The 14260-nt window shown below is 45.1% G+C and overlaps 1 protein-coding gene across 1 annotated transcript in view; it reads right to left on the bottom strand.

Annotated features, from left to right (window-relative positions):
• The window catches only part of LOC126470088 (tyrosine-protein kinase Dnt-like), a 567460-nt gene that overhangs the window by 121171 nt on the left and 432029 nt on the right, over positions 1-14260 (bottom strand). Inside the window, exon 3 of the mRNA XM_050097627.1 lies at positions 8812-9058. Within this exon, the coding sequence (XP_049953584.1) occupies positions 8812-9058 (247 nt within the window). The remainder of the gene's footprint in view (positions 1-8811; positions 9059-14260) is intronic.

Genomic DNA, 14260 nt, shown 5'->3' with positions numbered 1-14260 from the left:
CCTTAGAACTTACGAGTAGAACTACTTAAACCTAACTAACCTAAGGACATCACACACATCCATGCCCGAGGCAGGATTCGAACCTGCGACCGTAGCAGTCACGCGGTTCCGGACTGAAGCGCCCAGAATCGCACGGCATCCGCGGCCGGCAGGAAGTCACAAATCCAGTCACATAACTAAGACGATATTCCGTAAGCACGCAATTTCACTACGAGCCGCTTGTGTGGTACAGTGTCAAAAGTCTTCCGGAAATCCAGAAATACGGAATCGATCTGAAATCCCTTGTCAATAGCACTCAACACTTCATATGAATAAAGAGCTAGTTGTGTTTCACAGGAACGATGTTTTCTAAACCCATGTTGACTGTGTGTCAATAGGTCGTTTTCTTCGAGGTAATTCATTATGTTCGAACACAATCGACTGATAGGGCACAACCGGTGGTGTCGAGGAATAGTCACTGCGGTTATCAATGAAAGAGACCGATGGAGAGAGGGGGAAGGGGGCTGACGGGGAGCGAGAGGAGTAAAATTGTAGACCATAGCTTAACTGCTATAAGCAGATTCCAATGGGCTGACTTTGTCACAGATATATGCAGAAATGAAGAGACTTGCATAGGACAGACGGACATGGGAAGATGCATCAAACCAGTCTTCGGACTAAAGACGACAACAAAAACTTACGATAGGCATTGCAGCAGTAACTCTCGTGTAATCTAGACCCGGGAAGAATGGTCCGTACGAAACCAAACTCTGAAGACTGTAAGCGCTGTGCCGGCAACGAGGAAAGACGGCTACAGGGCACGACGAACCCAAGGAGGCAGCAACAGCGCCGCGTCTCGCTTGGGTGGAAGTTCAGTGACACGCCAAGATCAGAGAAGTGAAAAGCAAGTGCCTATGGGCCTAGTTATCAACGAAAGGCTTAAAAGTGGAGTATTAGTATCTTCGAAACAGACAGAGTTGTCGATTTCCGGGAAAGGGTTTTGGAATACTGAGATGTCTCGCCTTTACAGGGTATACTGATGTACTGCGACTGCTACGGCAGTGATGCGTGCGTGCAACCAACGGAAAGACAGGAGCATGCACACTACTGAGAATCGCCTGCTTCTGCGCGTAGCTTCGATCGCAGAGCAATGATTTCCAGAAATGGGGCTGGTACAGTAGTCTGGGAGAGTGGATGTATCAAGCGCCACTGTATCATAACCTGAATCTTATTTTCGTATAACGTTGACGGAACTATTGCGTCTAACACCTGAAGCCACATGGTCCAGCTGTGATGTAAAGTGAGTATTTTCATATCCCCTAATTTTTTGGCTGATATCATGGCAAACCTCAGAAACAAAATGTGTAAAAGAAGTACACAGTTCTCTGACGGATAGTGAATAAATATGCCAGTAAAGGATGAGCGGGAAAACAGTTAATGCGCCACATTTATCTGTATTCGACGAGGACGCGGCACCTGTTTGGTTACTTTTATTTTCAACTAATTCGGCATTCATACAAGGATCACACATTTTACGCAATTACCAGAACTGGCTCCAGAAGACATGATCGGACGTCAACGTGACTTCGTACAGTTAGATACCGTTGGCGGTTATGTAAGAGATTACAGCTGCACTTTTGTGAGACAAGTAGAATGGTAACCGGAGTGCGTTAGCGTTCTCCAGGTTTGTATTTGCTATCAGGCCTGGCAGAATATACAAGGGGCGTGAACAGCATCACATATTGAGTGATCACCGTGAAGAACACGGAGATGGCAGGTACACGTATGAGACAGCGTTATCGGCACCTGCACAATTTCGAGGGGCGTGATGTGGGTCTCTGTCTGACCGGCAGGTGGAATCGTGGAATATCCAAATTTGTGGCTCATTCGGATGTGATAGTGACCGGATTTTGGACAGCATGGAAACGTAACTGCAGGCTTTCTCGTCGTTAAGGTTCCTCTTGACCACGTCTGCCAACCAAAAGGGAGGATCACCGCATTGTGCACCAACCACGTCACACCGCCTTAACACCTGCGATCCGAGAAAAAGTAATGGACTCCATTCAACATTTTGTGTCATCCCGCACCATTCTTTGATCGGAGACTAGTAGCAGCCTGACTTCGGAATTACCATCCCATGCGTAGCGGTAACCGGTAAGCATGGGCTGCTGATAAATGGCGTCGCACTGTATTCAGCGATGGATCAAGGTCCTGAACGACCATCGTCGGCGAGTATGGCGAAGATCTGAGGAGGAGTATCATGTTTTGGAGATGTACAACGGTCTTCTTCGTGGCGTCATGCTTTACGGCGTAATCAGATATGACTTCAGGTCACGACTGGTAGTGACCGAAGGTATTCTGACGTCACAACGCTACATCAAGGACGTCTTGCGCCATCATGCGTTGCCTCTCATGCGACAGCATCGCTGTGCCATTTTTCAACAGGGCACGTGTATCTCTGAACTGTGTGCATTATTATACAATGAAAGCATTCACGACCAGATGTTTCAGCTGCCGAGAATTCTTCCGGGTTCTATGGCCGTGGCCCATGGAACTCTTCTGTTCCTGACGTTTCGCCCAAAGCTAAGTTGCACATCTTCGGAGGTGCTCCTGGTTGTAGTGAGTCATGCTGAATAACGGGACGGACGTCGAAGAACGACCTAAATACCGTGGAAAGTGAGCGTGGTATGGATTTCAGGTGATAGCAGAGATGAACCTTGTCAAGGATAAAATTTAACTATCGATCATAGTACGTCAAAGATAAAAACTTCTCATCGATTCTGTACTGTAGCACCACTAGTGTTACGAGGCCGTTGGGATCCAGCACGGCGTTCCGTATTACCCTCCTGAAACCACCGATTCCATATTCTGCTGACAGTCATTGGTTGGTTGGTTGGTTTGGGGAAGGAGACCAGACAGCGTGGTCATCGGTCTCATCAGATTAGGGAAGGATTGGGAAGGAAGTCGGCCGTGCCCTTTCAGAGGAACCATCCCGGCATTTGCCTGGAGTGATTTAGGGAAATCACGGAAAACCTAAATCAGGATGGCCGGACGCGGGATTGAACCGTCGTCCTCCCGAGACAGTCATTGGATCTCGACCAACGCGAGCAGCAATGTCGCGATACGATAAACCGCAATCGCGATAGACTACAATCCGACCTTTATCGAAGTCGGAAACGTGATGGTACGCATTTCTCCTCCTTACACGAGGCATCACAACAACGTTTCACCAGGCAACGCCGCTCAACTGCTGTTTGTGTATGAGAAATCGGTTGGAAACTTTCCTCATATCAGTACGTAGTAGGTGTCGCCACCGGCGCCGACCTTGTGTGAATGCTCTGAAAAGCTAATCATTTGCATATCACAGCATCTTCTTCCTGTCGGTTAAATTTCGCATGTGTAGCACGTCATCTTGGTGGTGTAGCAATTTCTATGGCCAGTAGTGTATTATACTTTAAATTTGTTCAGAAGTGAATTCTGTATTACATGAGACACAAAAAAATCAACAAGCATGTTATTTTTAAGGTCATATTCATGTAAGTTTTACGTCATAAATGCTTGCATAATCGCTGTTTTTTAGGTAATTAAAATCCGTGTCCTACTGATAAGTGAGCTTATACTGACAACTTCTTTGAAAATCGGACTCGACATTGTCATCACTACAGTAACATGACTTGTTAAGTTCCATTTCGTTTCCTCTGGCTCTGCTCAGTGCCCCCCCCCCCCCCTCTTTATTTTCTTTTTCGTAGGCAATATGTATCAAAATTATTTGTGCTGATTCTAAAAGGCTGATAATGGCAGAAAATGTCCAGGAATCTTAACAAAGAAGTCGCTGGTCGCAACACTGCATGAATGACGTTTTATGCTTGTTTCATTACTGAGGGAACTCTCTTCAGATTTCTTTCAGAATAGACTGCCCCCAACAGGCTGGGCTTTATTTATTAGCGTTTCTCCATCTCAGCCGGAACACTTTACGCTGCCGCCTCATCAATATTCCAGACTTGATGGGTCCCCCGGGACGCGGCAGAAGCTCTGACCCGGGAGCAGCGGCGAGTGGCGCCTGCCCGTATCGCCGTCGTTAGCAGGGCGCAGCCGTTAAGTGCGTTTCTTCGCGGCTGTCACGCGGCCACAGGAATCCGATCACTTCCCGACAGACATCCAGCGGCCGCCCCCAAAAATACCTCTACAACCGGGGCCACAGCTTGTACGCTTCTCCAGCTATCGACGACCACCGTTCCTCAAAACCTAATCGAATGACGCGAGTCTGTAATACCTCCGTGCAACATCAATCCAGATTCCCTCGTAACAGAAATTAATGAAGTGTAATATAACGACGCTCTGCATATTTTATTTTATACTGCTTCGAAATATACTGACCTCTCGTAATTCGGAGACGACGCGGTCATTTACCATCCCTAAGGCAGCTCTAGGCAGCATGAGCAATGTCTTTATCTCTCTCGTTTCACTTCCACCAGTAAATGAGCATGTTATTTTCCCTTTTCCCCTCTTCTCTTTACCAGAACATTATACGGCCGTTAAGATAAACGTGACGCAAGTAATATAAAGGTGACTGAAGCAACGTGTTACCTGTCTGAAGCGACTTACAACTTCTTACAGATATCTAGGTCAGTGACTATCTTGGATGAATATATTTGATAGTATTTGACGTAAAGTACTGATCAAGCAAGTAATTGGATCATATGCTTATGTCGAGTTTCGTAAAAATTCAGTCAGCTCAGTGGCAGTTGAAGAGCAGCTTACTATAGTCGTGTTCCTACGTTCCGCCGGTAAAGGTCGTGTTGAAACGTCTCTGTCGGAAACGTTTCATGTAATCTTTCTCAGATTTCATTTTATTTCCACTCAATACCGCCACCTCGAATTATCGGTGCGTTTCTTGGCTAACCCGCGAGAAAACTGAGCAGCTGGACATGCTTATCTCATTATAAATTAATGTAAAGATGAGGCAAACCTTATTCCGCATCACTCTAACGTATTTATACATGCATACTGTCCGCCCCCGGTAGCTGAGTGGTGCCGGCACGGTAAGTCAGCATGTTCGGTCAGAGGGTTAGCTGCCCTCTGTAATAAAAAAAACTGAGGTAATGAATCAACGACGAACTAAAACGGGTGTCTTATGACGTCCGCCCCGAGCAGATACAACGAACAAAAACGAACAAAATGAGATTTAAAAAAAAAAAAAAAAAAAAAAAAAAAAAAAAAAAAAAAAAAGGAAGAAGTGGTCAGCGCGACAGACTGTCAATCCTAAGGGCCCGCGTTCGATTCCCGGCTGGGTCGGAGATTTTGTCCGCTCAGGGACCGGGTGTTGTGTCGTCCTAATCATCATCATTTCATCCCCATCGACGCGCAAGTCGCCGACGTGGCGTCAAATCGAAAGACTTGCACCAGGTGAGCGGTCTACCCGACGGGAGGCCCTCGTCACACGACACTATTATTATTATACATGCATACTTATGTTCCACGCAAGTCAATACTACTTATGTGATTTTTGTTATGTGCTTCCATACGTCCCTTCCTTTCTTAGCACCTGTGAGCGTGTCTATTTAGTATTTCAACAATAGTTAGTGATGCAGCACTTTGCTGTCTGCTGTAGACACAGGATTGCAATCTCAATGGTTTCAGGTACAGCAAAGAGGTTTGTGCTTGCTGTGTGTCTTTCGACTGTCGTTAAGCTGGTGTCGGAGAGGATGCTGGTCAGCTCCTCTTACCTAGAGGTTCGTTATTCGGGGTTCGGGGAGCTTGCAAAAACATTTGGCACTGGACGGCTGGTGAGCGCACATCGTAACTGTAAGAGCCAGGCGAGACTTCGCCTTGGAACGTGAATTGTGTAAGTCCTCAGGCCAATGTGAAGTATTCTAGTTCAGTTTATTTCACGATGACAGCCTCAGAATTATATTTGATTGTTCGTTAAGAGTACTTTGTCTTACGAGAAATTGTGGTCTGGAAATGCTTTCTACCAGGATACGTTTAAGTTATTCAGAGAATGAATTCTATTAAGTGAGAATGATAATGTGCGTGTGAATGTACTCTCCTGTGAATTTACTTTCATTTCTTGTAAATTCATTTCCGTTTCAGCTGTATCTATAGCTTTCCAGCTTTTTTTTTTTAATGGCATCACACATGGTCAAAATTCTTTCTGTGTGCCCTCAGCACTATCCAATTGTGTTTTCTATGGCTGAGTCGTGCGATAGGAAATATTCAGTGTAGTTAGATGTGTTCGTGTGATTCGATTGTGTTAAACTCCAATTCTCGAGTACGCGCTTTGTTCGTGTAGGTCACATGCACAAATGATTCCGTTGAGTCCTGAGCTCCTCATCTTTTTTATTTAGTAAATTGTTTTGTATTCGTTTGGATTTTTACTACCGTGGCAAGTATTTATCAGTTTAATTTATCTCGTAAATATTCAGAAAATTTGCGAGCGTTCCACTTGATTTGCTGTGCTGGGGTGAATGAGCCGCGTGGTCTGTAGTTATGTGGCGAAGGGCTGACTTCCTTCAAACTGTATTATTTTAGTGTGAAGTTAGTGTGCATATGAATTTACCCTATCCTTCTCTCATTTTGTACGAATTATATTCATGAAGTGTCTCAGTATCAAACATACATGCTATATTCAATTACAGAATATTTGTCTAATAAAAGGAAAGCATCACGAAAGGCTCCAATATCCGGCAAGAGATCGCAGGACTCTATTCTTCTACCTTGAAGCAATGGGTGCAGCTCATACGCCGACGATGATATTTTTTCCATTTAAGTGTCATCACCAGTCCGTTGTTCTGCTCTAAGATTAATCTGAAGTAGCTGTAGAACAACGTACGGCTCACCTGTGTGTACCCCAACCCCCAATATCCAATATTTCTGCGGCCAGTACCCTCGGACACTACAGTGTTGAACAGCGAGGACACTTAACGAAAAATTTTGCCTTAAAGTTGAGGTTGTCTTTCTGCAGAGTGAAGCTGCTTGAGTAACAGCGAAACAAACAAAAAATTAAAGAGTCAAGTGTCTTGGACGCTTTCCCACCTTGTACTGTGCAGGATGGGCCATAACGGTGGCCCGCAAAATATTTCATGCACCTTAAGATAGGCAACCCTGCGAGCATTACCTGCCCTAGGTGCAGACGATGTAAGCTGGGCTGCCTATCGTAACGTACATGAAATTTTTGCTGGTCAGATTTATAATTACAACACCTAGCAGATAATAGACTACTAGCCATTAAAATTGCTACACCAAGAAGAAATACAGATGATAAACTGGTATTCATTGGACAAATATACTATACTACAACTGACATGTGATTACATTTTTACGTAATTTGGGTGCATAGATCGTGAGAGATCAGTACCTAGAACAACCACCTCTGGCCGTAATAACGGCCTTGGTACGCCTGGGTATTCAGTCAAAAACAGCTTGGATGGCGTATACAGGTACAACTGCCCATGCAGCTTCAACACGATACCACAGTTCATCAAGAGTAGTGACTGGCGTATTGTGACGAGCCAGGTGCTCGGCCGCCATTGACCAGACGTTTTCAGTTGGTGAGAGATCTGGACAATGTGCTGGCCAGGGCAGCAGTCGAACATTTTCTGGATCCAGAAACGCCCGTACAGGACCTGCAACATGCGGTTGTGCATTATCCTGCTGAAATGTAGGGTTTCGCAGGGATCGAATAAAGGGTAGAGGCACAGGTCGTAACACATCGGAAATGTAACGTCCACTGTTCAAAGTGCCGTCAATAGGAACAGGAGGTGACCGAGACGTGTAACCAATGGCACCCCATACCATCACTCCGGGTGATACGACAGTATGGCGATGACGAATTCACGCTTCCAATGTGCGTTCACCGCGGTGTCGACAAACACGGATGTGACCATCATGATGCTGTAAACAGAACTTGGATTCATCCGAAAAAAATGACGTTTTGCCATTCGTGCACCCAGGTTCGTCGTTGAGTACACCATCGCAGGCGCTCCTGTCTGTGATGCAGCGTCAAGAGTAACCGCAGCCATGGTCCCCGAGCTGATAGTCCATGCTGCTGCAAACGTCGTCCATGTGTTCGTGCAGATGGTTGTTATCTTGCAAACGTCCCCATTTGTTGACTCAGGGATCGAGACGTTACAGCCACGCGGATAAGATGCCTGTCATCTCGACTGCTAGTGATACGAGGCCGTTGGGATCCAGAATGGCGTTCCATGTTACCCTCCTGAACCCACCGATTCCATATTCTGCTAACAATCATTCGATCTCGACCAACGCGAGCAGCAATGTGGCGATAAGATAAACCGCAATCGCGATAGGCTACAATCCGACCTTTATCAAAGTCGGAAACGTGATGGTACACATTTCTCCTCCTTACACGAGGCATCAGAACAATGTTTCACCAGCCAACGCCGTTCAACTGCTGTTTGTGTATGAGAAATCGGTTGGAAACTTTCAGCGCGTTGTAGATGTCGCCACCGGCGCCAACCTTGTGTGAATGCTCTGAAAAGCTAATCATTTGCATATTACAGCATCTTCTTCCAGTCGGTTAAATTTCGCGTGTGTAGCACGTCATCTTGGTGGTGTAGCAATTTTAATGGCCAGTAGTGTAATCTAAGAGTATCTAATCTTACAGTAAGAAAGATATACTGGCTCGATCATTTGCTATATGTTTTTGTTTTACATTCTGAAGATGATGACACAGGCTGATACGTATAACGATCAACAGAATCATTTAACAAGAGTGACTGGAACAGATAAGCGGTTGTTATATGATAACAAGGTAATACGTGTGCCTGTATACGATTATGTTCCTGGTTGGAGAGTTAAAGGCGGACTCACCGGGGTCGCCCTTTCGGCAGATCTTGCGGCGGCGGAAGAGCAGCGAGGTGACGTTGTTGGTGGCGCGGTGCAGCGTCACGTTGACGGACAGCGCCACGTCCACCTCGGCGTCGGCGCGGCCGGTGCAGGGCAGCGTGACGCGCCACGTCTGCGCGTACGTCGGCACCTCGCCGCGCGCGCTGATGTTCAGCTGCGGCGGCCACAGCGCCTCCAGGTCCGACGCCCACACCGACACCTCGTACGGCAGCTGCGGGCACACGGCGAGGCGCCGAGTCAGCACTCCCAAACTGTCTACCGACACGGACGAGTGTGCCTACAAAGCTACAGAAAAGCAGCTACAGCTCCGTCAATATTACGAGGCTTACTCCGAAAGAAATGCGCACTGTTGTTGTAAAAATACAGTTTTCATTCCGCATGTGTGAAAGTTTTACAGTGTGCAGATACTTCCTTCCCCCTTGTTTTCAAACTCACCAGGAAAGTACTTGGGCTCGAACAAACACAAATACACCAAAATCGTGTGAGAAATAATGGTTAAAATGGCTCTGAGCACTATGGGACTTAACATCTGTGGTCATCAGTCCCCTAGAACTTAGAACTACTTAAACCTAACCAACCTAAGGACATCACACACACATCCATGCCCGAGGCAGGATTCGAACCCGCGACCGTAGCAATCGCGCGGTTCCGGACTGAGCGCCTAGAACCGCTAGACCACCGCGGCCGGCTGAGAAATAATGTAAAGGTCTCTTATTGCACTAGTGATACACCCGCATCTGCAAAATTCTGCAGTCGTCCGTTAGAGGGCTCTGCGTATGCCATGCCGCATTGCACACTGACCTGCCGGTACGCCATTCGGGACCAGTAGGGACGGTGCAGTGTGCCTCTGAAGTTGTGTTTTGTGACATTATTTGTGTATTGAAGCGTCAGATGGCTATGCGATTGGTAATCAATCCTGCTAATGTATTGCGATTGGCTGAGATGAAGTTACGAAGAACTCTTCTTCGTGAAGATGGTATTGGTGTAGAAGACGAATCATTCGCATGTTTTCTGGTATCTATTATAGTGCAGAAATATGAGCATAGGTTAGAAACAGATACTGTTGTAACACTAACACATAATGATGATGATAGGGATGATAATGACGAACAACTCATTGCAAACGGTAGTGCTACGGCAAGTGTGGCAAGAGGCAATGGAAGCAGTGACAGTGATACCAACCGTCTCCCAAGAAGAAGGTTAAAGTTGCACGGCGTTTGATGACATCACACTGGACAACATGTAAGATGATTATTACGTAAGAGGTTTCGACACATACGACAAGCTCCTGAAAAGATATCCTAAACTGAAGCCTAAAAGCAATATTAAAAACATATTGGATTACGTGGCAAAGAAAAGAGAAGGAAATACAGTTTTCAAAGGAAATCGTACACGGCTGTTCAAGACCATCAAGCAGCGTGTAATGGCGAAATTCGGTGAAGCGCGAGAATGCGGTTCCGCCGTTCATTATTGGCATTTACAACATTGGGCATTGGACGTAGCCAGAAATCTCGGGTGTACAAACTTTACAGCTTCACTAAGATGTATTACTAATTTAAAAATGGAGTTTAGGATAACATTACGCAGTATCACTATGCTCCAAGCACGAAAAGATAAGGACGACGAAGAAGAGCTGATTGAAAGAGCTCAAACGTTTGTTGCTGACGTCAATGAGCATATCACGAGAGAAAGCATCGATATTAGTTCTGTATGGAACTGTGATCAGAGTCAGTTCAACTATGAACTTTCTTGTGACAGTCGAGAGAAACACTGTCGCGATGTTGCAATCAGTTAACTGTGCAACACATAGTTACATGATCCATGTTGCTATATCAATGGACGGACGATTGGCAGACAAACTCTATATTTGCTTCCAAGAATCCAGTGGAAAGTTTGGACCCCGCGTGTCAAGGGAAATAGAAACGCGGTGCCCTCCAAATGTCGTCGTCGATATAAGTGTGAGTGGGAAGATGACGAAACAACTTCTGAAGACGTTTTTTCTGTCAGTTTTGAATCCACATTTGTCGAGAAAGTCATTAGTACTTTGTGACTTCTGGTCTGGACATAAGGATGAACGAGTACTACTGGAAGCATCTGGCGGAAAACATGTAGATTTAAAAATCATTCCGCCTAAAACTACAAAATATGCACGAGCTCTGGATGTGTATTTCTTCAGGCAATATGAAATATATGCCAAGAGAATAACAGACTTCATTAAATTACGTTCCAGTAATATGCAGCCGAAATTACACGATAGATTCTTTATCATGAATATGCATTCTGTCACTTACAATCAGTTATCTGCGGGAGTATACAGACCAATGCTTCGTTACGCGTGGCAGAACGCTGGCTACGATATTGGTGAGGCAGTGAAGAACTTCAAAAGTGTCACTGACGTGGCGTTCAACACTGATATTATATAATGTGCAAATACGCCATGCGATCAACTTGCATTTCTTCGCTGTGCATTTTGCAGTCATTCGTATTGCTCGGAGCATTTTATTGACATTTCGCATTTACATTTATAGTTAAGATTGCTGCATTGCGTATGGCGTCTACAATTACATCTACAGTGATATCTAGAGCATGGCTGCAGAGTTCTGCAGAAAAACGACACCCACCAGCACATTCAGAGGTACATAATGGTCCTGTAACCAAACGTTCATACAGATCTGTTTGTTCGAGCCCAAGTACTTTTCTGATTAGTTCAACCTGTTCCCGTGAGTGGGGCCGTCAAAGCGTGTCTTCAAGATGACTGCTACACTTGACGTTCGTCAGAAGCAAAGTGCTGTCATAGAATTCCTGTGCTGTGAAAACGAGAATGTGGGAAACATCCACGAGAGGTTGAAAAAGGTGTATGGAGATGCTGCTGTCGATCGCAGTACAGTTAGTCGGTGGGCAAGCAGGTTACGTGATGAACGCGGGCACGGCAATATTGAGGGCTGTCCTCGCAGCGGCAGGCCTCGTACTGCACACTCTCCAGACAATGTGCAGAGAGTTAACGAATTGGGGACTGCTGACAGACGCATCGCAGTGAACGAATTGTCACGCTACGTTGGGATAGGGGAATGAAGTGTTTGCAGAATACTGAAAGTGTTGGCGTTAAAAAAGGTTTGTGCCAGGTGGGTTCCCAGGATGTTGACAGTGGCTCACAAGGAAACAAGGAAAACGGTATGCAGTGAACTTTTGGAACAGTACGAGAATGGTGGAGATAAATTTCTTGGAAGAATTGTGACAGGTGATAAAACATGGCTCCATCATTTTTCACCAGAGACGGAGAGGCAATCAATGGGGTGGCATCATGCAAATTACCCAAAAAAAAAAAAAAAAATTCAAAACCACACCTTTTGCTGGAAAATTTATGGCTACGGTGTTTTTCGATTCCGAAGGACTCTTGCTTGTGGACATCGTGCCAAGTGGAACCACCATAAATTCTGATGCATATGTGACGACACTGAAAAACTTCAAGCTCGACTGAGTCGTGTTCGACCACATCGGCAAAAGCAGGATGTTTTGCTGTTGCACGACAATGCACGGCCACACGTCAGTCAAAAAAGCATGGAAGCGATCACAAAACTCGGGTGGACAACGCTGAAACACCCGCCTTAGAGTCCTGACCTGGCTCCATGTGACTATCATCTCTTTGGGAAACTGAAAGACTCTCTTCGTGGAACAAGGTTTGAAGATGATGACTCCCTTGTGCATGCTGCCGATCAGTGGCTCCAAAAGGTTGGTCCAGAATTTTATCGTGCGGGTATACAGGCGCTGGTTCCAAGATGGCGTAAGGCAGTTGAGAGGGATGGAAATTATGTGGAGAAATGAAAATACTGTTCTTAAAGGATGTATCTACACACTGTAAAACTTTCAAACATGTAAAATAAAATATGGATTTAAATAAAATAGAGTGTATTTCTTTTGGAGTGACCCTCGCAGTTTGTGAGCAAATGGTGCATAACTTCTCGATTCCTTTCAGCATTATCTTTATGTCTTACCACTTTGCGTAAACAAAGAATCGTCACTCCGCATATATAGTAAAGATAAATCGCAATTAATTATAGGCTTATCAATGCAGAAAAATTTTTGAATTTGGCATTTGAAAGTTAGATGGACTGATAAGAAAAGAAATGAGGTGGTTCTCCTGAGACTCAGCGAGTAAAAGGATCCTACGGAAAACTGTCACAAGGAAAAGGGACAGTACGATAGCACATGACTAAACACATGAGGGAATAACTTCCATGGGAGTAGGGATCTGTAGAGGGCGAAAGCTGTAGGGAAAGACAGAGGTAGGGTGTTTTTACCCTTCAGTCCTCTGAATGGTTTCATGTGACGCGCCAATAATTCCTTTCCTGTGCCAGCCTCCTTATCTCGGAATTAGACTTGCACCCTAAATTCTCAATTATTTGTTGGAAATATTCCGGCCCCTGTCTTTCTTACACCTCCTTCTACTACCTTGGAAGTTATTCCCTTATGCCTTAACATGTGTCCTGTCATCTTGTCACTTCAGTTATTATCTTACCAGTCCGTCTAATTTTGAAGACCCTTCTGCAGCAGCACACCTCGAACGTTCCTATTCTCTTCATTCCCGGTTTTCCCGGAGTCCATGATACACTGCCACATAACGCTGGGCCCCAAACGTGCATCCTCAGAAATTTCGTCCCCAAATTAATGCCTAATTTTCATACCAGTAGACTTATCTTGGACCGGAATACCCTCTCCGCCTGTGCTAGTCCGTTTCTTAAGCCTTCCTTCCTTCGTCCGTCATGGCTCATTTTGCTTCCAAGCTAGCAGATTTCCTTAACGTCGTCTACAACTTGGTTCCCAATTTCAGTGTTAAGTTTTTCACTCATCTCTTTCTGCTATTCCTCATTACTTTCGACTTTCTTCGGTGTACTCTCAGTCCATATCGTATGCTCAATAGACTGTTAATTGCATTCAGTATCTGCTGTAATAATTACTATTTTTCACTAAAGATAGCAAATGCCATCAGCGAATCTTATCATTGATATTCTTTCCCCTCCTGAACTTTATTTTCGGTGCCGTCATTGCTTATTCGACGTACAAATTCAACAAGAGGAGAGAAAGACCGCATACCTACGTTTCACTGTTTTCAATCCGAGCACTGATATAACAGATAATTGCGGATGTTTAGCGCAAGTGCACTCCAAGGTGAAGAAGTTCGCACCGTGGCGGGCCGCTTCAAACCAATAAGAATACTGGTGACAAAAATAGATGGTATCACTTGTTACGAAATTTGTTAAGAGGAGGATGGAATATAGTCAACAATAACTGGAGTTAAAATTTTTTACTCTTTATTGAACACTTCAGTTTAACGTACAAATAACCAAAGTTTGTCACGATTACGCATACTAAAAAAAGACGTACCACGAAGGGAAAGAGCTTTACAAACTGATCA

This window comes from Schistocerca serialis, chromosome 1 (assembly GCF_023864345.2).
Source record: "Schistocerca serialis cubense isolate TAMUIC-IGC-003099 chromosome 1, iqSchSeri2.2, whole genome shotgun sequence".
Taxonomy (NCBI): domain Eukaryota; kingdom Metazoa; phylum Arthropoda; class Insecta; order Orthoptera; family Acrididae; genus Schistocerca; species Schistocerca serialis.
This window is presented reverse-complemented; position numbering and strand designations above follow the sequence as displayed.